General features: G+C 42.6%; 1 protein-coding gene across 17 annotated transcripts in view; it reads right to left on the minus strand.

Annotated features, from left to right (window-relative positions):
- Window positions 1-7,804: 7,804 nt before the first annotated feature.
- Ncoa2 (nuclear receptor coactivator 2) overlaps window positions 7,805-26,702 on the minus strand; it is a 279,931-nt gene continuing 261,033 nt past the window's right edge. For all 17 annotated transcript variants that reach the window (XM_087190446.1, XM_087190438.1, XM_087190448.1 and 14 more), the window contains 7 exons: window positions 24,157-24,435; window positions 23,932-24,009; window positions 22,025-22,259; window positions 19,487-19,664; window positions 18,706-18,904; window positions 16,687-16,776; window positions 7,805-11,544 (listed from right to left, as the gene is read on the minus strand). In XM_087190446.1, coding sequence (XP_087046572.1) covers window positions 11,533-11,544; window positions 16,687-16,776; window positions 18,706-18,904; window positions 19,487-19,664; window positions 22,025-22,259; window positions 23,932-24,009; window positions 24,157-24,435 — 1,071 coding nt within the window. In that variant the 3' untranslated portion in view covers window positions 7,805-11,532. The remainder of the gene's footprint in view (window positions 11,545-16,686; window positions 16,777-18,705; window positions 18,905-19,486; window positions 19,665-22,024; window positions 22,260-23,931; window positions 24,010-24,156; window positions 24,436-26,702) is intronic.

The following is a 26,702-nucleotide window of genomic DNA, read 5'->3' on the forward strand; positions in this document are numbered from 1 at the left end:
TGACCGGGCCGGACTCCGGGCGCAGCAGTTTGGAGGGGCAGGCCGCGGAGGCGCCCTCTTCCGGTAGCGTCTCAGCCGTGAGCCGAGCTTGTGGGGTCCCCCGGTGGGGAAGGCCAGGGTGCATGTGAGGCTGGAGGGATCCGCCGCGGCAAGTGAAAATCTCGGCTGTTGGACTCACGCCCAGCCTCAGTCTGCCGCGTCCAGCCAGGTCTGCAGAGGCTGGTGAGGAAGCAGGCTCACAAACTGAGCCAAGATGGACACTGGCCGTCTCATTTTCCCTTGGTCAGTGCCTCTCCTGTGCTGCATGGTTGCTGGTGGCCTTAGCAGGCTGCTCCCAAAGTCCTCCAACTGTAAGCACATTTTCCATGCATGGGTCCCTATGTCTTCCCCGAAATCCGAGTCTCCAGTCTTCCAGTCTGTTTTCTTCCAGGTCTTTGTCCAGAGGATCAGACCTTAGCTATTGGCCAGAAATTTGATTTGTATATATATTTTCACCTTAGGCCACTTTTCCTTAAAAAGTGATGAGTAGTAGGGCTGGGGATGTAGCTCAGTGGCACCTCGCCTGCCTGGCAAGCGAAAGGTCCTGAGTTCAATCCCTGGTACCAGGAAAAAAGAAAAAAAGAAAAAGTGATGAGTACGTATGTATGTATGTATGTATGTATGTATGTATGTATGTATGTGTCTGTCTATCATCTTTTACCTCCTCCTGTCAGGAATGTGCTCCCTCTTTCAGGGCCACTCCTCAACGCCCTTTTCTAGCCACACCTGTGAACTGAGAGACCCATCGAGAGGCCTTGGTGAGACTCACCACCGCAGGGAACCTAGGAAGACCCTGGGACTGCCACCTGACTGGTGAAGCCCTAGGCCGGCAGTGCCTTGGGCAGACCAGGGTGTCTGCTCGAGTGAGGGATGAGTTGCTGTGTCTTGAAGCTCCACAGACAAGGACACACAGCAGCGGCAGAGCAGAGCTAGCTGGGTTCCGAGGGCTGCTGCTCAAGGCCTGCATCAGGACACTGCCTCAGGCCTGGGACAGGGGCACAGAAGGCTTCCAGCTCCAAAGAAGGTTCTGCACAGGGCCAGGCCACTGTGCAAACAGCCCTGCCACTTAGCCCATGTGATTCGGACCCTGAGCGGATTGACCAGGTTTGGGTCAATCACCGACTGCATGTATGACGGTGGTCCCAACAGGTTATAGGGGAACTGAAAAATTCCTATTGGCTGGTGACATTGTAGTCATCATATGTTTAGATACACAAATGTTTATCATTGTGTTTACAGGTGCTTGTAACATTCAGTACAGTAAGCCAGGTGTACTGATGCACGCGATACCAACACTGGGAGGCTGAGGTAGGAGGATCCAAATCTGAGCCCAGCCCGGGCAACTTAGTGAGACCCTGTGTCAAAATAAAAAATAAAAAAAGAACTGGGGATTCAGCTCAGTCTGAAGGCTCCATGTTCAATCCCTAATACTACCTAAAAAGAAAAAAGTAATAGCACCACATTGTATGGTTTTGTAGCCTATAGCAATAGGCCATACTCACTAGGTTTATGTAAGCACACTCTGTAATCTCACGTGACAAAAATCACCAAGCAATGCATCTCTCAGAACTTCTCAGAACAACTTTAAGTTTTCCTGACTGTATATGTGTTTCTTCGCCACCTAGTCCAGTTAACACAATGTCACTGATGCAGTGGTTCAGTGTGATGCTCCATTTGATGTCTGGGTGACCCAGGTCCCCTCTGCACATTGCTTGAGAAAGTTAACATAGTCCTGGAGTAAAATATAACTATTCTTGCTTCTACCAGAACACAAACATTTCTGTGGTCTTTTCTAATTATGTGGATCCAATACTTCCTAATCTGCCTCAGCAGTGATGCCACGTCCAGCCCAGCAGCTGTGGGTGGGAATTTAAGATGCTTAGCTCTGTGGCAGTCTGTGTCATTTTCCAGGATGAGCAACAGGGCTGCACTGGCAACCACCATTGCTTATACTGTAGCACTTCTGTCTGCTGCCCTTCCTCACCCCCAAACTACTGTTTTTGACTTACAAAGTTTCCATTTGGCTTTCTCCATAGGTCAGCAACCCAAGCATATCAAATCCTATTGTGCACTCATGCCAGGGAAAAGTCCTTCACATTGGGTCTACACAGCTGATGGGGCCTCAGCCAGGACAGCAGGGATGACCTGGCCCCTCCTGTACCTCGGTTCCAGCGGGCGCTTATGATTTTAGGTATTGGTGTCAACTTGGATCCTGTGTCAGTAATCCTCCAAGAGCCTCCAACTGTATAGTCCCCTCAGCCAAGGTCCTGTAGAGAACGGGGGAATTCTCATGGTACAACCTTGCCATGGGGCTACAAGATTCTTCTAGGGTCTTAGCCACTTCCTCAGTTGGTTGAGTTTGTATTTGAAAACTGACTCATGTCTGAGAGTTGAACAAAGATCAGAGCTTCTTACTGAGGAAACATAACTTGGGCCAATTTGCTTTTATTCTTTCCTTTTTTGATTAAGCACATAGCTCTAAGTTGGGAAGCATGGTCCACTTTTGCAAGCCCAGAGGGTTCCGAGGGCTTCAGAGTCAGCAGCCCACAGCATCTATCTGGATAGCAGATCCTGTGTTTTTCATAACAGATCTGCCTTGTTAAGCATTTAAAACCTCTTAACAGGGTTGGGAATGGGGCTCAGCCGGACAGCACTTGCCTAACAGGAGGTCCTGGATCTGTTCCCAATACCAAACAAAACAAAACAAAATTCTTAACATGGGCATGTAGCTCAGTGGTAGAGGGTGTGCTTGGCATGTGTGAGACTTTGGCTTCAATCCCCAGCACCAAATAATAACTATTAATAAGGAGCTCTTCAGCCTGCTGCTCAGCCCTGCCTCCTCTGCCTGCAGCAGACAAGCACCTCCTTGTGAGGGATCTGCTCTCGTATTTTGCATCAAGGCTTGCTCCTCATCAGCCCTCAGCCTCATTACCGTTCTGCAGGGTGTCAATCCCACTTGGCAGGAATTTTGGGCATGGCTCTACAGTCCCTGTGTCACCCCACCTGCCTGTGTTCTCCTTTACTGTGATGTGTTTTCCTTTTTGGTACTGGGCATCGAAATCAGGACTGTGTTGGCGAGGCAGGCACGCTGCCACTGAGCTAAATCTCTGGTCCAACTGTGACGTTTTCCTTGGTTGCCACCACTGAAATCTTTAGCAACTGAGCAACCACTTGTGCCAGAGACTTTGCCATGCTCACAGGCCAGGATGACGTCTTGAGTGAGCCACTCCCAAATCCATTTCGTAGCATGGGCCATTTGTGCCGGTCTGGACCCTCTGGGTCGAAGTCACCAACATAGGATTAGATGTGCAAGTGATTCATTAGGGGAATGTGGGTGAAAGAAGGGAGGGTTGGGGGTGGCCAGAAGAGGGCAAAGAGAGGAGGGCAGGGAGGAAGGCTCAGAGTGCGGTGCTAATCTAAGCCAGTGTGGTACGGTGGCCGAGTGCCGAGTCTTGCCTGAGCGTGGCCCTGTCTCACATGTGGCCTGTCTGGTGTCCCCGCTGTGCTGTCACTCGCTGGGAACTGTGGCTGTGCTCGCTGGGTGGTGTCAACCTCTGTCCCCTGGAAAACAGATGGGTAGAGAAGGACATCTCCTGTCTGTTTGCATCTTGATGACTAATGACGTTGAAACAATTTTTTTTTTTTGGTACCGGGGATCGAACTTGGGTCCTTGCACTTGCACTGGCGGCAGAACCACTCAGCTAAATCCCCGGCCGTGAAACATCTTTTTAATACCCATTAGTCATTTTTCATCTTTTCATCCATCGTTATGGTCTAGATCTAAACTGTCCCTCAGTCTCCTGTGTTCAGAAGTAGGGCTTTTTGGTCACGAAGTCTCTGACATTACCAGTGAGTTACTCTGTTGGTTCCAGGGTGTGTGACCCAGGGCGCTTTCTTCCTGCCCTGTCCTCTCCTGCTCTCCTCCAGTTTCCTGGCTGAGGAGCCTCCCTCTGCCACGCTGTTCTGTCTTGCAGAACAGGCCTCCAGCAATGAAACCAGTGTAGCTCAGTGGCACTGTGCATGCCTGGCAACTGCAAGGTCTTAAATTCAATCCCCTGTACCACAAACAAACAAACAAACAAAACCCCCCAAACCCCTCTGAAATCAACATTTCCTCTGACTTTCTTTTTTTTTTTTTCGGTACTGGGGATTGAACTCAGGTCCTTGTGCTTTCAAGGCAGGCACCAGAACCACTGAGCTAAATCCCCGGCCCCTCCCGACTTTCTTAAGTGTTGTATTGCAGTGATGAAAAGCTTACATGCTGATTTCCCTTAGTTTTATAAACTTTTTTTTTGAGACAGGGTGGTCCCAGGGTGGTCTTGAACTTGTGAAATCCTCCTGCCTCAGCCTCCCCAAGTGCTGGGATTACAGGTATGCACCACCACACCCTGCTGCAGTCTTTACTTTCTAACTTCTATTATAGAATACTGTTTTCATATATTTTACTAATTTTTGTGCTTTGCTCCTTAAAGAATTCCTTTATTTTTCTAACAACATAAACGTATTCTAGTAATCTTACACTTTAGTATGTTTAGGCTTCCGATCCATTTGGGATTTGCTAACTTGGCAGGAATAGGGAGCTAACTTGGTGTTTTCCCCCCAATGTGACCAAATTATTATTATTTTTTTTTTGCAGTACCAGAGATCGAACTCAGGACCTTGCAATTACAAGGCAGGGGGAGTGCCACTGATACACAACCCCGGCCCCTCATGTTGTTTTTTAGAACAGTGATTACTACAGTTTAGAAATGAAGGGCCGGGGACGTACGTAGCTCAGTGATACCGTGCCTGTCTTGCAAGGGCAAGGTCCTGAGTTCAATCCCTGGTGGTGGTGGTGGGTCTGGAAGCGCCATCATACATGCTTACATTTATAGAGCAACATGCCTCTGGATCCTTGATACATCTGGGTAAGTATGTTACATGACTAATTGATGGATTATAAATGTTTTGACGTTCCCCATTTTTTCTTCTCTAAGACTTTTCATCTATTATTGTACATTGCATTTCTCAGGAACTTTTCAGATGACTGAGATTTTAACGAAATGGAGGGAGCAGTGGTGGTTTTACAATCCTGGGTCTGGGCTCGTGGATGTCTCTAGTTTTTCAGGTCATTTTCTTTTTTTTCCTGGTACTGGGGAATCGAATTCAGGACCTTGTGCTTGTGAGAAAGGTGTAGCACCACTGAGCTACATCCTCAGCCTCTTGGGCTTTCCAGGCAGGTGGCGGAGCCACTGAGCTGAATCCCGGCCCATCTTTCATTTTCTTAGTAAAACATTAGTTGGCTTGGGTCTTTTACACTTCATGCTAGGTGTGATTCTGTTTGATAAGGATGGTATTATTTTGCTATAGCGAAGGGGAAATTTGACCTCTTCAGATCGAAATTTGAAATATGCTTGTAAAGCAGTTACTAGGGGAGAGACAGGGAAAAACTGACCGAAACGAACGGTTGACAGGTAGCTGTCTGCATTTCAGTGAGCTGCACAGTGCAGACAGAGAATGGGCTGTGTATTCCAGGAGCCAGGGAAGGGTTTGGACTGGTTCACCACGTAGAAATGACAGATGTTTGTGTTGTCCCTGATTTAAACGTTATACAATGTAAGGTATTGAAATACATGATACCCATAAATATGTACAATTTTTATACTTTTTGTTATCAGTTAAAAAGTTTAAAAACTGGTTAGTGTGGATAGGTAATGTTTCTTTTTATGCTTTACCTACCTTACAAAGCTTATTCATTCATTCCAAGAAAGAGCTGGACAACTGATTCACTTTTTGCCCTGTAGATGGTCAAGTTGGCTGAAAATGTTTTCTATTTCTAGTATACTGATTCTTTCCTCTTTTTTTGGTACTGGAGATCAAACTCAGGACCTTGTGCTTATGAGGTGGCCATCGGCACTACTGAGCTAAATCCCTGGCCCTTTCTTAACACTGTGGGCTCTTTGTTGACTTTGATTAAAGGGCTGAAATTTTTCTTACAGATATTTATCAAATAGCATAAGTTAGTCGTGTTTTTTTCCTCTTCCTTTAATCTGTTAATGTAGCTATTAGCATAGGAAGATTTTTCTCATCTCTTGTTTTTATATCTTTTACAAATACAATTTCAGGATACATTTCCATCTAGTATCAAGCCTTGGACCTGGTAGTTGTGGAACATGTCCCAGGACCTGGTCCTTTCAAGGCTGACATCTGTAGCAGCTCAGAGAGAAAAAACTCAGATTGTATTTACTGGTATTTCATTTAGTTTATAACCCTGGTTTTAGGTACTGTACTTATACTCATCAATTACTACCAAATCAATCCACTAAACCAGTATCAATAATCTTGTGCTGTTATGGCTTGTATCTAGGTGTACCCTGAAAGCCTTATGTGCTTGCATATATATATATCCCCCCCCCAACCCCCCGCCCCGAAGGGTCTATGTAGTTCAGGCTGGCCATGAACTCGTGACAGTCCTCCTGCCTCAGCCTCCCAAGTGCTGGTATTAAAGGCATGACCCACCATGCCCAGCCATGTGCAGATTTTTGCAGGTGGCTGAATCTAGGGTCTGTGAATATGGATTCAAGGTGTGTGATAAGTCAATTAGCCCACTGATTGCTTCACCATAGTTCTGGGTGTGGATAATGGGAAGGCCCACCCTGGGGCTTGTAACCTGGATGAGATAAAGAGAAAGGAAGGCTTGATGCTGCTGCTTGGGGCCTTCTGCCTGCTCTGTCATGGACTGTTTCTCCTTTGTTATCCCCTTCTGCCATGCTGCTCTGCCTCAGAACCAGCTGATTGTATGTACTGAAACCTCTAAAAACTGTGATCTAAAATAAACCTTTCCTTAACTTGGGGGTGTCAGGCATTTTGTCTCAGCAATAAGAAAAGTAACTAAAGGGCTGGGGATTTAGCTCAGTGGTTCCGGCCCCTGCCCTGCAAGAACAAGGACCTAAGTTTGATCCCTGGTACCCCTCCAAAAATAACCCCCCAAAAGTAACTAAGATGTGTGATATACAATCTTTGTAACTAGTCAAAAGTTCACATTATTCTAATAAATGTTTTGGAGATTTGGGAATGGAAGGTGAAACAATGCCACAAAGAGTCATTATCATTTAGGAGACAGTGGAACAGATTTGACCTACATGTACCATTAAGCTGTTACATAATTTTTTTTTGGTACCAGGGATCCAATTCAGGACCTTGTGCTTGCCAGGCAGGGCAGGTGCGGTGCCACTGAGCTAAATCACCAGCCCAGTTGTTACATAATCTTAAATACACTTTTTTTCTTGGCTTCAAACTGAAAATCTATAAAGTGGTTTACTAAAGTGGTTTACTGGGGCTAGCTGGAGGTCAGCTTGGTGGCAGAGGGCTCACCTAGTATGTACAAGACCCTGGATTCAATCCCACCTCACAAAATTTTTAAAAATTATTTATTTATTTTGGTACTGGGGATCGAACTCACATCCTTGCACTTGTGCGGCAGTTGGTGAAACCACTGAGCTAAATCCCTGGCCCAAAATTTTTATTTTTTGAAGAATGAAATATTGAAAGTGCTATGAACAGTGCTGACTACCATCAAAATAAATTATTACTGTCATCCCAGCGCTTGGGAGGCTAAAGCAGGAGGATCTCCATGAGTTTGAGGCCTGTATGGGCTGCACAGTGAGTTCAAGGCCAGCCTTAACTATATAGGGAGACTGTATAAAAATATTAAATAAGGTATTTTTAATTTAAATGTAATTATGAAAGAAAATACAATGTGAACACATTAAAATCTAAAGCCATGTAAAACCCGAAGGCATTAAAATTTATTAAATGATGCAATAACAACAGAATTCTTTATTTACAATAGCATTATTTAACATCAAATAAGCAAATAGCATCAGCAAAGCAATATTAACTTGCATAAATGTATTTAAAATTTCTCTGAATATATCTAACTTTGCATAAACTGCTCACACTAGAAATACAAACATCAATGCAGGTGAACAAAGTGATGTTGAGTCAACTCTGTTTTGAAAATAAATCACAACCTGAAACACTGTAAGCTTTCTCCTGAAGAACCATAGTTTATATATTGCTTAATTTTACCCTTGTATAATCTTTTCATATACACACATCTCAGATGCAACTTTATGAGTAACTGTACAAATAAAACCCACAAATGACAAAGGAAAAAATGACAGTTAAATGTTTGAAGAAATGTATCATCATCACTCTTCAATAACATAAAGGTTAAGTGATGATGCACTTATTCAAAAATTGTACACAATTCACTATACAAATATAATACATCGGACAGCTATGTAGGAATATACAAGACTTAAAAACAGATCTAAGGCATTATGCTAGATTTTAGCATTTTGAGGTTCTTGCACATAGCTTTTACCTGTAGTAAGAAACTTAAAAGACTTTGTTTTAGTCTATAAAGAAACACCAGGGAGAAAATTCTAATTAAAATTGAAGCCACTACAGTAATTTTCTTTTGTGCAGAGAATGCTTTGCTCTTAGGCAACATACTACCATACAAACACTAGAAAATTTTAAATTCACACCAACAATTAATGGCTTAAGTTGCATTTCAAAATTGATTGTGTATCTTTGGGTTCTGCAAGTGGATCTGTGCCACCCAGTTCATGTGTTAAGCCCATATGAACTCCATTTTTAAACACAGATTAAAAACTGCATTATATAAATTGCAAAAACATTGCTTTCAATTATTACAGGCCATAAGAGATACACATCGGGAGAGGGGCTTTTTAATCTTTGAGTCAAACGAATTCATTGTAGTAAAACAGCTCACTTCACTTTTAAACTTACCACATTACATGAACACTTAATGGGTTTTACAACCAAGTTAATGTATGTATACTTTTCACATTATGTTTTTCACATTTAGTAATATAAGTAAAACACTGATTATTTGTTCTATCAACAAAAACCAAGTACTCAGTCTAACAAATTTATTGTGTACAGCATGAGAAATACTGATAATGAAGGGAGTTGATTTGGCTTTTGCTTCGATAGTGATCAATATGATCAGAGGACCTTCACTTATTTTCTTCTCCTAATTAGATGTAAAACAAAATCCACTACCTGATCTGAACCCTAAGAGAATTTAATTTATAATCTCTTTCCTTCAAGACAGTAATGATCATGAATTATTCTAAACTGCCAGTCTCACAGCTCTGCAGATTTGTCTGAGTTGGGACTGATGTTAAAACACAGTGGGCAGATGGGTAACAATGAAAGAACACAGGCTTCTTTTGGATGGTGTTAGTGAAAAAAGACTTAAATCCGGTTAAAACACCATTTTCTCTTTTGTCCTGTGTGAAGTTAAGAGTCACTCCAACTCATGCATTTCTAAAAATGAACTCACAAGGGGTCACGCTGAACTATGCAGCGCATGAACCTCATCGCTGGGATAAAACCATGGAGTTCCGGGCCCACCTCTTTCACGTTTGTCGTCAGCCTGGGCCACCTACTGGTTTGGTGGGGAACAGCAGAGCCTCTTGAAGGGATGTATTGACTGGTGGCCGCTGAGAAGTGCTGTTTCTTGGCCAGCTCCCTGGACTGAGATCCCTCTCAAAGTGGAAAACAGTATTGAAATGCCAATTTCCAGAAAGTTTACTATGGAGCAACACTTTCAGACCTCTACTTACCATTTATCATTGGGCTATATCTCTTCCTATATTTCCATACTTGGTACATATAGAGATATATAAATATAAATAGGGGTAGTTTGTACATTTTTCACCCTGCCACATATAAGCAATCAAATTTCAAGGAAAAACTTCTGTTCCTAAAAAGCCTGGCTAATGAGATATTATAAAATACTTTGCTTTTTAGACATCAAAAAGATACCATTCTTAAATTTAGGTAAGAAAGTATGTGTATTGGGGATGGAGAGAATTAGCTCAAAAAAGGTAATCAGTTCCTTGGTATTTGCAGTTGTTGGAAACTGATACCAATTAATAAAAGATTATTTCCCTACCAGAGTGGGCAAGAAAAACAACCCTAAAAGTGGCCTACTTAGTATCATGTAGTCTTTCTAAGGTTCATTAAGAAAGAATATAAACATATAAAAATCAAGAATTGGTTCCTACAGCGGCTGCATATCATATAGATTAGATACATGATTGATGAGCAGAATCACGAGGTTTAGAAAATAAAGTCTTAAGTCTACAAATTAGGTCTAATCAAGGCATTGATATCCTTTACAAAACACCTTTAGGAGACATTGCTATGAAGATAATCTAATTTAATACTGAAGTACCTCATTTTTGAGTCAATTCCACAATATGTATACCTCACAAAAATTATACAATTAAAACACTTAAGTTCTCAACTTAAATTATTGCTTGTTTACATATAAATTGGATTTTTATGTACCTTATAAAACTTCGGCTTAGCATTGCTAAAAAACAAAATAAAAAACACATGGCAGAGGTTAAATCTGTCGTGATATCTGCGGTCAATTTCAATATATGGATTTTTCTCCCATTTTGGAGGCCCGAGTTGCTGGGGGAACAGAATAAACATGCTTCCAAAGCAGTAGCCGTAGCTTGACTGGTATCAAGTCTTAACTTTGCTCCTCTCCTTGCCAGTAAATGTATTTTTCTGAAATCCAATATTTAGCAATTGGTAAGTGGCTGGCAAAACATTTCAGGAAATTAGAGGGAACAGGGCAAAGCAAAGAGGGAAAGAAGAGTCAGGGTCAGAGGAAGGAGAGAGGCTAATTCAAGCTGTGTGACCAACCTAGAGGGAACTTAATTTAGAAATGAAAAATACTTATTGATTCACAATTTAGGTGAATTAATTTAATTTTAACAGAAAAAGTTGAAACAAAACGAGAATATCAACAGCCCTCTCACAGGCTCCTTTTTGCCTGTTCAGGAACCAGAAACTCTTTCCAACAAGGTCTAAAGAGCTTTCTGCAAAGATACAACTGTGACTTCAGTCTTCACTTACGGGTGTGTCTGTATACAGCGCTGTCTGCGGTGTCTGCCCTGCTTCCATCCCAAATGGAGGTTTTAGCTTAAAACACCTTTAGTTTGATTTTTAAAACATTATTTGCTTGCCCCTAGATGAAATCCTAATCTTCTGCATTTGACTGATTAGCCAAGGAACAAAGCAAGAAACCAGTGTCTGGAACCAAACAGGAACAGAACAAGAGCACGGTTCTCCTTAAATACATACATTTAAATACATTCAATCTGACATGGGTATGAAATTTGCCTGTCAACATTTACTTTGCAGGAGAGATCTAAATTGCACTAAGGTGAATGCAGTGAACAGACTGAGCAACTGTCTGGAGCGAGCTTCAGACCAGCAAGAGAAGAGGTGGCTTCTGTGGCGGCCCCCCGGGAGCAGGGCCCAGCCCATCTGCTCGGAGGCTCTGGGAGAGCTGCAGGCAGATCAGGGTCCACAGAGACGCAGCTCTCCAGACCGGGAGGTGTTGTGACCAAGTACGCCTGGTCAGCTGAGGGAAGCAGCGGCCAGCTCCCTGCAGGGTCAGCAGTATTTCTGTAAGGAGAAGGTGGGAAGTCTTCAGTGCCCGAGCTTCCAGTGAAACCCCGCAGAGCCCAGGTCAGACAGAGAGCCTGCCTCTCCATGAGTGCACGGGCTCTGATCTGAGCAGGGGTGTGGCCCTCCCTGGCCCTCTGGGGGCCGCAGTGGAAAAGGGTTGTCAGATTCTCCTCAGTGGCCACTGCTCTTACCAATCACATCTTAGCCCAGTTTCCTACCTCCTACAAAATGCCCTTTGCACCAGGCTTGATGGCTCAAGCCTGTAACACATTAGGCTGAGGCAGAAGGGTGGTTGTGAGTTTGAGGCCACCCTACGCTACATAGTGAGTTCAAGGCCAGCTTGAACTACAAAGTGAGACCCTGTCTCAACAAAACTAAACCAAACACAAACAAAAAACCCAATCCCCCCAAAACAAAACAAAAAACCAAAAACCAAAGGTCCCAAAATGCCTCTTTCTCTTCTTTGAGACAGGGTCCAGATACGTTGTTCAGGCTTTTGTCAAACTCAAGAGAGTTTGAAAATAGTCCATGGTGCTGATTAAAAAAGTCATATGAAAATAGTCCATGGTGCTGCTTAAAATATTTTTCAAAACCCTCAATTTTTCAGTTAGTTCCAAAAAAGAATTCTGGTGGTGGTGGTGGTGGTGGTGGTGGTGGTGGTGGTGATGGTGGGGTGGGTGGGCGGGTGGGCTGAATCTTTACTGTCTATTGTACAGAATTTGTGACTACCTCGCTTTCCTTTATTTTAGGGTTTAAGTAAAAAGGCAGAAGGGAATAGCATCAGAGGAAGCAGTTTATTCCTTTTGGCCATCTCCAATGCTACCTGCATGAGGCCGTAGATAAATCTCACCAGAGCCTGGTGTTCCTTTTGGGAAGTGGGCAGTGGGGTACAGGGGTTAAGGATGACATTCAGGGGCCCGTCTACATGGGTTCACTTCCTAGATTGCCAGAAACCTTCAAAACAGTGGTTCTACCAGATGGTGTGGTGTGGTCGGAATGAGGGAGTCTCAAGAACTTTATACATGCTGGTTGTTTCCACAGTTTTTTAAAAGGCAGAATAAGGGAAGCTCCACGTGTTCTACGTTAGAGTAGGGAAGTCTGTTGTTTTTGGAGATAATAACCTGCCAGGAGGAAAAAAGATCCAGGCAGGGAAACTCCTGGGCTCGAGGGAGAAAGACTGGGCCAGGCGCTTGTGCGCTTCAGAGGGCTTCACTCACCCAAGTGGCTAGGCCCAGGCCGGGGGGGGGGGGGGGGTCTGATCTCAGTGACGGATTTGGTGGGTGGTGGAAAGGGGCTGGGAGGTAGGAGGCAGCCTGGCCTCCCAAATGTATTTTTCCCTGGAGATATACGCTCTAAGACTAAACTTCCTAGCATTTTTGGGTTACAATGGGCTGGCTTAATTATCATTAACGTCACTGTTCCTTAGGAACAGTTCGGAACACTGTTCCTCAGGTTTCAGATCTCTACTTCTGTCACAGCCATCACTGAGTGCTATGGCCACTCACTTCCTGTACAGGCTCCATGGAGGGCATATTTGAAATCTATACACATGTTCAATATAGGATCTATTCCTCTTTCTGTTTGACTTTCTTTGTCAATATTTAGGGCTGGGGATTTAGCTCAGTGGTTCCCCTGCCTGCCTTGCAAGCACAAGGACCCGAGTTCGATCCCCAGTACCAAAAAAAAAATTAAATAGGTTTAGACTATATAAGTGAATTTTTGCATCTGAGCATTATACCATCTGGATACATATAGGTAACAATTTCCAGATTCCCACCCACAGTCAGCATCTCTAATGTCCACTGCTGTGGTTTTTTTTTTTTCCTTAAATTCTTTTATTGGTACATTTTAGGTATACAATACATTTACATTTATCATTGGGTGCTTGTACCTGTACATGATGTATCTTGGTTCTTAATTTTTTCCCCATTACCTGTGCGCCCTTCACCCCTAAGCCCTTCCCTATTTACCTACTTCGTTTCCATTCTTTTTTCTTTTCTCATAATTTTTCCTTTCCCCTTCCCCTCCCACCACCCCTACCCCTTTGGACCTTTTCCTATTTCAAAGTATCATTTATTAGTTATTAATCCTTTTAGTCCTTATTTATACTCTCAGTTTCTCACACTAGAGAAACTATTCAGTATTTACACATGTCTGTCTTATTTATTTCACTTAAGAGTATGGCCCCAATATGCATCCATTTAGCTATAAATGACTCTAGTTTTTCGTTCTTTATGGCTGAGTAGTACTCCATTTTATTAAAAAACCACATCTTCTTTATCCAGTTTCCAGTTGATGGACACTTGGGCTGTTTCCAAGCTTTAGCTATTACAAACTGTGCTGCAATAAACAAGGGTAATGATTCTTTTAATTCTTTTGGGAAGATATCCAGCAGGGAAATAGCTGGGTCAAATGGGACCTCTAATGCTAGTTCTCTGAGGTATCTCCACATGGATTTCCACAGTGCTTGCACCAGTCTGCACTCCCACCAACAATGGAGAAGGGCTCCTTTCTCTCCACAGCCCCGCCAGCATTTGTTATTGGTTGATTTCTTGATAGCAGCCATTCTTTCTGGGATGAAGTGGAATCTCAGTGTTGTTTTCATCTGCGTCTCTCAAATGATCAGTGCAGTTGAACATTTTTTCATATGTTTATTTGCTGCTTTTACTTCTTTGTCTGAGAAATGTCTGTTCATTTCAGATGCTCATTTTTGAATTGGGTCTTTGAATTTGGGGGGGGGTCCTGATTTTTTTCAGTTCTTTTTTTGTCTTCTTTTTTTGTTTGTTTTGGTACTGGGGATCGAACTCGGGTCCTTGTGCTTGCGCAGCAGGCGGCGAAACCGCTGAGCTAAATCCCCAGCCCCTTCAGTTCTTTATATATATTCTAGATAATAGTCCTTTGTCTGAGGGACAGCTGCTAAAATTTTATTCCCACATTTAGGTTGTCTCTTAGCTCTGTTGGTGGTTTCTCTTGCAGCGCAGAAGCTTTTCAATAAGATGAAATCCCAGTTGTTGATTCTTTCTGCTAGTTCCCGTGCTTCTGAGGTTTTGTTCATAAAGTCTTTTCCTATGTCAATATCTTCAAGAGTTCTACCTAACTTATCTTCCAGCAAGTTTAGTGTTTCTGTCTTAATATTTAGATCTTTAATCTACTTCGATCTCAGTTGAGTGCATGGTGATAGGTATGGGTCTAGTTTTAATCTCTGACAGGTTGAAATCCAGTTTTTCCAACACTATTTATTAAACAGGCTATCTTTCCTCCAGTGAGGGTGGTTGGCTCCTTTGTCAAAGATGAAGTGGCTGAGTATGTCTGAAGTTGTTTCTGCATCTTCAAATCTATTCCACTGATCCTCAGGTCTGTTTCTTTGCCAGTACCATGCTGTTTTTATCACAGTAGCTTTGTAGTATAGCTTCAAGTTGGGTATTGTGATACCCCCAGCCATGTCTCTGTTGCCCAGAATTGCTTTTGCTATTCTAGGTCTCTTATGGTTCCAAATGAATTTTTGGATTGTTTTCTCTAGCTCTGTGAAATGTATTGTTGGAATTTCAATTGGCATTGCATTAAATCTATATAGCAGTTTTGGAAGTATGGCCATTTGCACTATATTGATTCTTCCTACCCAGGAACAAGGGATGTCTTTCCATTTTCTTATATCCTCCTTGATCTCCTTTTTCAGGGTGCTGTAGTTTTCAGTGTAGAGGTCTTTTGCTTCCTTTGTTAGATTGATTCCTAGATATTTCATTTTTTTGGATGCTATTGTAAAAGGAATTGCTTCCCTAATTTCTCTCTCAATGAGTCTGCTATTTGTGTATAAGAAGGCTATTGTTTTTTGAGTGTTGACCTTACATACAGCTACTCTACTGAATCTGTCAATTAAGTCCAGAAGTCTTTTGGTAGAGTTTTTTTGGTCTTCTATGTAAAGTATCATATCATCAGCAAATAATGACAGTTTAACTTCTTCCTTTCCTATCTTTATTCCTTTTATTTCTTTCTCTTTTCTAATTGCTGTGGCTAATGTTTCCAGAACTATATTGTACAGGAGTGGTGGACTGCTGTGGTTCTTAAAAAACAACAGCAGCCACATGGAGAAAATCAATACAATGTTGTTAAAACATGATTAAATTTATGCTATTTCTAAACTTGAACGCTTATTTATTTATTGGGTACAGGAGAGTGAACCCAGGGCCTTCACATTGAGCTACATCCCTAGCCCTTTTTAAATTTCAAGACAGGGTCTCACTGAATTGCTAAATTGCCTAGGCTGGGCTTGAACTTGTGATCTTTCTGTCTCAGCCTCCCAGAGTGCTAGGATTACAGGCGTGTGCTAACACTCCTGGCTTTGAATGCTAGGTCTGACAAAAGACCATCCAAGATCCACCTTTTTGAGGAAATTCAACATTGACCTTATGTTTTTTCCACTGGGACAGAGTTTTTAAGAAAGAATTATTTACTCCTGAGGGTTCATCCCTTTCCTAAGTGGGCCACGCATGCCCTCTTGCCCATACACCAAGCTGCTCACAGAGCCGTCCCTGAAACACAGCTGCAGCCTGGCACACATTTTTAGTTCCAGGCTTCAAGATTTGGACAACTATGGTAATCCTCTCCTCAGAACAAGTGTAACAAGTGTTAAGGTGTAACAGGCAAATAATACATAAGATTGTTGCTTAAACACAATGAAACAGGGAGAGGGGAAATATTAATTCCTCTCATCAGCCTAAAAAAATCTAACATTGTAATTCAGAAAAAGCAACAATAAATCAAAGTTTGCTCTAATATAACTAATTCTTTGCTATTTTAGTTTTGCTCTGGTATAATATCATTTCAGTGCAAATTTAGGGTTCTTAATTCACTTGCCACCATCAGATGCCTTAAAACAAGCTTAAAGAGTCAGTCACACAGGGCTGGGGATTTAGCTCAGTGGTTTCGCCACCTGCTGCGGAAGCACAAGGACCCGAGTTTGATCCCCGGTACTAAAAGAGTCAGTCACACAAAAGCATTGCATGTCAAATGAAATTAGAAGATATTTTGCCACTGTCTTCAATGTGGTGGTTGATAATAAATCTAAGCCAATTTTTGCCTGTAGAACCCTTGTGCTTGCATCACTACCATATTCATGCGCTCCCTGCCCACGTTTCTTACCCGTGATGCATCTCCCTCCTGCTTGATCATATCCATTCCAGGCAGCTGGTTTGGGAAAAGGCTGCCTCCCCTCAGAGCAGGATCATTTACCTGCAGGTGACAAGACATGAGGATGGGACTTCCAAAGTACTGGAAAACACCAACCATCACCTTGAGCCCTGCTTCTAGGAGTGTATAACAACGGGAAGAGAGACAACATAAAAAGGGCTCACCCCTGCACTTGTTCTCAGTGTATCCACGCCAGGGAGAGTATAGAGAAACATGGAAGGGAATACTTAGACCAGCTGTCTTCAAAATAAAACTACATTTGCTTTCTGTACAGAAATCAAACTCAGCACGGGCAGTAATACTAGAAGCATTTTCATACCTGTTCATTTTCTTGGCTAGTTTAAACTAGACCAGTGACTCACTTTTGGAACTGGGTAGTCATCTGAGAGACTTGATACCTTTGCTATTTAAGCAAGTAATTAATCAGTAAGAACAAGTGTGAAGCTCTCAATGTGGTGCTGGATTCTGTGAATCTACTCTGACCAAGCAAACCATGTGTTAACTGTGTATATTTCTTTTACAAATTACAAAGTAAATGTACATATGCTAAGAGAGAATGACTTTTATCGGATGACACACTACAGTTGTTTTTTTTTTTTGCTTCCTGATTAACTCTAATTTTAAAAAATGGGCTCAGAGTGTGGCTCAGTGTGAAAGCCCTGGGTTCAATTCCAAGTGCCACCACTCCCATAAAAAAACAGAAACAAAAACAAAAAACAAGTATCAATTTACTTCTGTGTGGGCTGGACCAGGAGGACTGGGCCACATCACAGTACCCAGCGAGCCTCACCTTGCATGTGTTCCTGAGAAAGCAAATCAGAAGTCACTAGTGGCCAATACCTGAAGGAAATTCAGTATCAAACCTATCTTTTCCTCACTGAAAATTCTCTATTTCTTTAATTTGTGTCTGTCGAATTTACTTGAGTGTTTAGCCACCATCATCAATAGCAGTCACGTAAGTCACCACCGTAAGCATAAAGCCTTCTTACATGGTAAAGGCCTTCCAATTTTCTCATGTGCCACCTTACATGTTCATTTATCATCATTTCACAGAATAAAACACTGAGGCTTTGTAACATTCAGTAAATTTTCACAAAAATTGTGATTTACTACCATCAGAATTAAACAGACCCAAGCCAGGCATGGTGGTACATGCCTAGAATCCCAGCACTTGGAGGCCGAGGCAGAAAGATCTCTGTGAGTTCAAAGTCAGAACTAAAACAAAAGTCAGAGTCCTTGCCATATTTTTACTTCAAATGAACTATCAAGGATCAGACTAGAATGATCAGCATTTTGGGACCTTAAAAAATAAGATTTTATACCATGAGACCCTGTTTAAAAAAAAAAATTCTATAAATCCAATGTGTTTTTTTGGTACTGGGGATCGAACTTGGGTCCTTGTGCTTGCAAGGCAGGCGGCGAAACCACTGAGCTAAATCCCCAGCTATAAATGCATTGTGAAAAGTACTAACCTACAGCTTTACCTCTGGATCAACCAGAGTTTTTTTTTTTTTTTTTTTAGACAAGGTCTCACTATGTAGCTCAGGCTGGCCTTATCTTCCTGCCTCAGCTTACGGAGTGCTGGGATTGCAGGCATGCACCACCGCATCCAGCTTTATCTGGTTTTACATTTAGAAAAAAGCCTGTTCTTAAACCACAGACTCAAAATAAAGCTATGCAAACTGTACACTCACCATCTCATTTTTTGAGATTAATTTTAGATATTGCTAAATTCTTCAAATAAAAGAAAAATGTTACATGATGTGAAAGTTAACTATTTTTAGAAATCCTTCAGCAGTTAGGAATCCTTTCATGTTTATTTCATCATTAACAGGTGAAAATAAGGTGAAAAAAAACTCTGTTAAAAAAAAATGTGGGAGCTGAGGACAGATGGAAAGTTGAGGTCCACGGAAAGATGCTGTTAATGTAGAAAGACAAAAGGAAGACACTGGTCTGCTCCTCAGCACTCACCTGCTCAGGACCCATGGAAGACAGCCCCGACGTAGGCACGGAGGTCACTGAGGTCATGCTGATCTGTCCAGTCATCTGGTTCATGGTGCTCATGCCACCCGTGTTGGTCGCCATGGATACATTGATGTTCATATTGTTATTGTACATGCTGGTGTTTGCTTGCTGCCCAAAGTGTGGTGGAGACTGCTGTGAAAACATGCTGGAACACAGGAAAAGAGGAAATAAAATGCTAGAGCCTGACAGCAAACAGTAGCGGGCAGTTTCGAAGACCTGTTTCTCAGGCATTTACTTTCAAATGAGCAAATCAGTACTGCGCGAACCCAGTGGTACAATGGAAGGTGGTGGAGTGGGTGAGGCTTCAAACAGGGAAAGTGGTCCACAAAGCTGCAGGGGTGACCAAGCTGTTTCCTGTCAGTAAATTACTGTGGTGGTCGAAGTGTATCCTCCACTTTCCCAGCAGCATCGGAGGAACTTTTTGTTTGATTTTACCATAGGCATGGATAAAGGACTGCTTTTATGTGTCATGACCTCCCACAGCAGTTTCTACGACAAATCAGGGCTTAGAGGTGTTCCTTCGCCAAAACAAGAAGTATATTGTTAAGTTTTTGTAAATTTCTAGTGACTTCTGCCCCAGAAAGAGTAAGCTGGCTTACTTAGCAGTTCATTTGATAATGGATGCTTAAGCAAATAAATTTTAAAAACAAACAAAAGAAACGGGTAGTCCACAGAAAGTTTCCCTGGTGACCGTTTATATAATGAAGACACAGAGCCAGGGAGTTACCTGCTTCCACCCATGCTCCCCTGTGCCCATCCATTCATGTCTGAGGGGGCCTGATAGGCTGGGTTGGCCTGAGACTGCTGCATCATGGGGCTCTGCGTATGTGCCATTCGGGGTGACATTAGAGGACTCTGGGGAGTCGTAGCCCCAGTAAAGCCTGGATCAGGTTGCTGACTTATTCCTTAATAAACAAAACAGAAACCCAAAGATATTATTAGTTTTATCAGAGACACACTAAAGTAAAAGAACATTCTAACTTAAGTATCCACAGAAAATTAGTTTCAAATAAATGATCCGTGTGGTGATGAATCACATACACTTTAAAGATTCTAAGCTAAGATAGAATGTATGAAAAAAGCTGGACATGGGGCTAGCCTATAATCCCAGCATTCTGGGAGCCTGAGGCAGGAAGATTACAAATTCGAGCCAGCCTGGGCAACTTAGCAAGAACCTATCTCAAAATTCCCAGAGGGGCCGGGGAGCTGGCTCAGTGGTGCTACCGCCTGCCTCACAAGCACAAGGTCCTGAGTTCGATCCCTGGTGCCAAAAAAAAGAGAGCCAGATGTAGTGGTTCATGCCTGCAATCCCAGCACTTAGGAGGCTGAGGCAGAAGGACCGCTGCAAGTTTGAGGCCAGCCTGGACTACATAGTAAGACCCTGTCTCAAAACAAAAAGCTATTTCAATTTAAAAAAAGGGAAGGAATTGTGGCTGGAGTTAGAGGATATTCTTCCCTCTAATCCCACTCCAAAGCAAGAATGGGTCAACTATATACATTTCTTTTGGCCTGAAACAGTCAAAGTCTTTAAATTGTTAAATATCACTACAACTGGATTGTATAAACTGGATTAAAGTTCAACTATTTATCAAAAGTCAATACATGAATAAATTTTTCTTTAAGTCACTCCACGGTGAGATTTTTTTGGGGGGTGATATCAGATATGGAACCCAGGCTTTAGATACACGTGCTGGGAAAGTGCTCTACCAGCCATTTTGCTTTTTAAAATTTTATTGTAAGACAGGCTCTCCCTAGCTTGCCTCGGCTTGCCTTGAATTTGGAATCTTCCTGGTTTAACTTCTTCCATAGCTGGGATTACAAGTGTGCACCTGCACCTGGCTGAAATGGAGGTATTAAAAAAAAATTTTAAGTTTATTCCCATTTGTTTTGTTTTGTCTTTAAGAAGGGCTCTATGGTACTTTACTGCCATCCAAGATTAGTAAGAGTAAGGAAAAAAAAATTCAATGTATACTTCTTGTTCAGTTTTGAGACAAATGGCATTTACACTACAAAGAAAGATCTGAGTGTGATGGTGCAAATCTGTAATCCCAACACTTGGGAGGCTGAGGCAGGAGGACTGCCACATGTTCAAGGGCAGCCTGGGCTACATAGTAAGACCCTGTCTCAAAAAAATTAAAATAAACTAAAAAACCCCCCAAAAACCCCTTTTTAGCAGACTTTTCTAAATTATCAAAAAAGAAACAGAAGAATAGAGTTAGAAAAGAAAGAAGATAACTTCTTAGAATATTTTTGGTATAGCGTTACATACATTTTTGCCCAAGACTTGTTAAACATGCATATTTAATCAGTAGTTTTACCATAGGCATGGATAAAGGACTGCTTTTATGTGTCATGACCTCCCACAGTAGTTTCTATGACAAATTAGTGCTTAGAGGTGTTCCTTCGCCAAAACAAGAAGTATATTGCTAAGTTTTTGTAAATTTCTAGTGACTTCTGCCCCAGTACTTAAATCAGCTACAAAAGTTCAAAATCATGCAGGAAAGAAACTACACATTATTTTTGTTTCTTTAAAGAAATTCAGCCAATATAAAGAATAAATAGTTGTCTATAGCTAACTCAGACAAGGGTAGGGAATATTAATAAAAGCACTCAATATTTGTCAATGCTTAACTATTAAACATGACATGCACACAAATATTTATGACATTATACATTTAGTATCTCATCTCTAAAGACTGACATTAAACAACAAATCAATACAAAGAAAACTAACAGATCTTTCACTGTGGTTTCTATATAGCGCTTCTCAAGAATTATTCATGAAAGATTTCATACAATCTTTAAAATCTTTATTTTTTTAAAGTTATAGAATATCTAATGCTTACATTTTGTCTTTCAGTATTATTTTCTGTCTATTGCTTTTTTTGGGTCAGACTCAGAGGTGTTCAAATTTAAGTATGTATGCAGCCGCATTCACAGACACTGACAAGAACAGTATCTCCACACACACACGCACACTAGATGCACGCACTCCACACATACACACTTACTTCGGGCATTCTTAAAGTAAGACCTGCACTCAGAGAAAAAGAGGTACCTGAACTGAGGGCCTGGAAGGTACTGGGCTGGACTTGGGGACTCCTGACAGGCCCCAACTGCCCTCCCAGGTTTCCTAGCACTCCCTGGTTAGCCAGATTCATCTGGGAGCCATGCAAAGAGCTGTGAGAGAGGAGCTGTGACCCAGGACTGGGGGACACTGGGGAGAAAGGACTGGTGAAAGGTGGTGGGGATGTAAATCCAGTACCGTAGTTTGGAGGAAATGGAAATTGCTGGGCATTTGCCTGGGGAATCCGGGGATTGCTCATGGTTGCTGGTAAACCACTAGGAGCCACCATGCTTGGGGTCATATTCAACCCTTGTCCTCTCATCATCAAAGTTCGTTGCTGGACTTGCTGTTGCTGATGCATTTGTCTCTGTCGAAGATGCTGGTTCAGGATTTCCCTCTGTCTTTGGGCCAGCATCTGAGCGTTAATAGGTGCCTGAAATCAACGGTAATGAAGGGAGGAAAACATTGGGGTAGACACAGATTAGAGAGGGTAACGAATGGCACTGTCCACGTAAAACTGTCTGGAAAATAAAATTCCACAGAAGGAACTACTCAGTCGAACAAGTGGTGACTGAGCACATGAGGCTCTAAGTTCTGCGGATACGGTGATTCTAAACCTCTGCTCAGACTTAGCAGGGTTAAGTTCAATGTTAACTCATTTTGTGAGGGTACAGTTAGCTAAAAGACCTCACAAGAACACAGTCCTTTCTATAAGACTCTCATATAAAGCCTGAGGATGGCAGCTTACACTCTCTTTCAGGAACATTAAAATCTAAAGAGAACAAAATCACCATAAGACCTGGAGCACTTCAGAAGCGGATGAGCAAAGACAGGAGGAAAGGAGGTGTAGTGGTGTAGAGGAACATATAAAATAAAGAGCCAGGACAGAGCTAGGTGAGGAGGTAGCGAAAAAAGGTGGGTGAAGGGAACCGATCAGTGCATGCTGTCTTTCTTTTTTTTGGTACTGGGAATTGAATTTGGGCCCTTACACTTGCCAGGCAGGCGCAGCGCCACTAAGCTATATCCCTGGCAAGTGCTGTCAGGAAGAGGTATGAGGCTGTTTATGGGTCTGCAGAAGACACAGTCAGTCCTCCTTATCGGTCACTTCTACCTGAAGTCGCCTACATGCTAAAGTTTATCTGCACCTCCCAAGTCAGCATTCATGGCACTGTCATGTTCACTCGTGGACCGGAAGCACTGATGCCCAACACTCACACTTTCAGCTGAGGTTGGACAAGGTGATGCTCTGCCTCCTCATTTTTCTCATACTGTAAACAAGGATCCCTTTGTGGTCTAACTGGTTCCATGTTTCTCACATCATTGTGCTTTTCGTTGGAGATTTCACTGTTTAAAGTGGCCCCAAGTGTAGTGCTCAAGTGCTGTCTAATGTTCCTATGTGTAAGGCTGTGATGTGCTTACAGAGGAAATATGAGTGTCAGGGAAGCTTCCTTCAGGCTTGAGCTCCCATTTCCTGGCTGCTGAGTTCGGTGTGAGGGAATCAATAATACACATGATGTCTTTAAGCAGAAACTTACATAAAACAAGGTTATGTGTTGACTGGGCTGATGAAAATGTTGTGACCAGAGGGTTGCAGAAACCTAAGCCTGTATTTCTCCTAGAAACAACAGTTTAATATTCCTTTTTTTTTTTTTTTCAGTTTAATATTCTTTAGTTCAGTGTCTGCAGCAACTCTACAACAAGGATCATCTGCATCTGGGAGTAAAATTGCAGTCTACAGAACGCAACTAAAAAGTAACAGACTAGGTACATAGACAGCTGGGGTGGTGAGAGCCAGTGGGTTGATCTGGAACTGGTGGCCCACTAAGTTACTTTACTCAGGTCAGTGGTGTCAAACCTATGGCACGAGTGTTGTTTTTCTTTTAAGACAAAAGATGTTAATGTATGAGTTGTTTTTTCTAAGCTAAAACCTCAGTATTCAGGTTTAATTGCAGTGCTGGCACTTTGCGATAAATAAGTGGGTCTTGGGTTGCAGTTTGGTCATTTGTCTCTAAAACGTTTGCCATCACTGACTGAGTTATCTGGAGAAGAAGTGACAAGAGAGATAACAGGTATGCTGAAAGCTGAGAGCTGGTCTGCTCCCTTACCTGTGTTGGTACTCCAGGCCTGAGAGTCAAGTTCACATTGGAAACATTGCTGATTTGATTCATAAGAGGCTGGCGATTCTAAATACATACACAAAGGAGTCAAAACATTTTCAAACAACATACTTTACTTCCACTCACCTTTCCCAAGTAACTGCCCTCCCCAACTCCTGGCTGGGTATGCCCACCCTCCAGCCCTGGCTCTCCAAGACCCGCTGGATAACTCACCTGCTGTGCTTGAAGGCGATGCTGAAGCTGAAGTCTCAGTTGATTTGGCTGGTTCTGCACCAGGCCTGTGGGCCTGAGGCCTGGTCTGGGCTGCATGCGGAGTGTGGCATAACTTGGACGCTGTCCCATGGCGTGAAAGTTTGGCTCTTGCATGGGTGTATAGCTACCCTGGGCCATTTGTGCCTGAGATGCGTACTGCTGCGGGAAAACAGGGGCCTTCTGCTCCAGCATAATGTTGGAATCCTGACTTGAGAACTGTTCTGGATCTACTGCTTGGCTCTGAAAAGAAAGCCCCCAAATAACAGGCAAATTAAGTCACTAAAAGCAGCCGCATAACTATAAGGCTGTTTTCTCTCATACATTTGAAGATCTGTGTGTACTTACTATACCAAGCTACTGAGCTGGATTCTACTTTTCTTCCCAGGAAACGTCTCTTTGCTCAATAGATCCAGCTACATAAGGAAAGAGGCAGGGCTCGGGCCTGAACGTCAGCAGTACTTCTTCCGAGAGGGGAGAAAGGGGCCAGGAACAGGAACGCCTCCTGCTCACGCAACCCAGTCACAGCCCCGCTGGACTTGTGGACACAAACGTCCTCCAGAAGTGTTAGATATTTAGTTTGGGGATGGGACTCAGGACCTTGCACTTGCAAGGCAGGCTCAGTGCCACTTAGCTAAATCTCCAGCCCAGGGTTAGATCTTCTGACTGATCATCCAGGCCTATATGAATCATTGTAATGAGAAGTCTCTGGTACCAGGCTGGGATTAGCAGTATCAGGATACTGACTACCACTATCTCCATCTTGCAGACAATGAAACAGACTTCGAGACATGAAGCAAGCTGTAAGAACCTCTCTGGCTAGCGTGGGGTGGGTTTCAATTCAGTCTGTGACTCGGCAAGCTGTTTACCAGCACGACACACTATTATTACTTGACTCCTCTCTCTGGCTGCCAGAATTTCCCACATGCTCCACATATTGCCACCATTCATTTATTATCCACCAGACATATTTAATTTGTTTGTCACTTCTCAACTTCTTATATCTATCTGGTTCACAATGAAGCAGGTGTAGAAAATTCAGAACTTTCCCAGGGGGATAGCCTCAGACCAATGTGGCCTTAAATGTCTGTGTGAAGAGTGTCTCTTCTTCTTTCTCCTATTTCTAAGAGTAACTGCTACAAATCTGATGGTATTCAAGAAAGAAAAACCCCGGCAGCAGTAAGACCTCTCAAGCTTTTTCTAGCCTGATACTGTTCTAGTGCTTCCTCAAAACAGTCTGCCTATGTAGTCCCAGAGCCACACAGACCTTTGGGTTAGATCAGCACTGCCCTGTGGTCAGGCTGCAGGAGCTATGGCCCATTGCCCTTCCCGTGATGACTTCAAACATACGAACAGAGCCTCAGCAGGGGTGGCCATTCACTGTGAACTATCTGGAGAACTTTGAACATCTGCCCATCTTTAGCAGAGTGCAACTGTACGTAATTTCCATTTTCAAAGACAACATACAATTCTCATGAGTATAAAGTACGTTTGAACTCTACACTTCTCCTGACTCTAATAGCCACAATTCTATAATTAAGTTTACGATGACAATACTACAATGATGATGGACCTGATGAGACAAAGTAGAAAATGTACAAATAAATGAAAAAAGAGACTAAAAATATTAAATTATTTATGCTAGGACACTGGTTTCAATAAAAAAAAAAGTTCCATGTCCTTCAGCAACTCCAAAGATACTTTGAAACATCACCCTACAAACACAGGATAAACAAAGAATGCTAAGTTCTAGCTGACACCAAAGGCAAAGCCAAGTAGTCACGTGGGAATTTTATTTTTATTTTGTGGAACTAGGAATGGAATGCAGGGGGTCTCTCTACCACTGAGGTATATATCTCAGCCCTTTTTATTTTTTATTTTGAGACAGGGTCTTGCTAAGTGGCCCAGGCTTAGGCTCTTCCTTCGTGCTCCTGTCTCAGCCTCCCAACGAGCTGAGATTATAGGTATGAACCACCACGCCCAGCTCACACAAGAAACATTTAATCTCTATTTTCCTTTCCAGATTTATTTCAGATTATACCATGTAGCCTTCAGTTCTTTCTTTCCATTCTGCTGTTTTCAATATGAATCAACAAGTCTCAGGGTTGGGGATTTAGCTCAGTGGTTCCACTGCCTGCCTCGCAAGCACAAGGTCCAGAGTTCGATCCCTGGTACCAAAAAAACAAAACAAAACTAAACAAAAACAAAAAAACCCCTGGCACAAGTCTGAACACTCCCACATAAGGAATTATGACAAGACTATTTTTAATAGCTCAGAGTAGTCTCCAATGCCTCTGTGTCACCTTTCTCACAGACTTGGTGACATGCCAGAGGTCCAAGAAGTAGATCTGACTCTGGAAGGTACTTTTAGGCAAGAGGAAATGAAGATGATTCATGCTGGGTAAAGAGGAAGGCAGTGACAAGAGGGTGATGGGCTTTTCTCCCACAGTAAACCGGGAAGCACTGCTTCATGAGACTGTAGCTTGAGGCCAGATTCAGATACTGTACTA

This window comes from Heterocephalus glaber, unplaced genomic scaffold (assembly GCF_053883595.1).
Source record: "Heterocephalus glaber isolate CG9 unplaced genomic scaffold, H.glaber_assembly_v1.0 deba00001553, whole genome shotgun sequence".
NCBI classification, from domain to species: Eukaryota; Metazoa; Chordata; class Mammalia; order Rodentia; family Bathyergidae; genus Heterocephalus; species Heterocephalus glaber.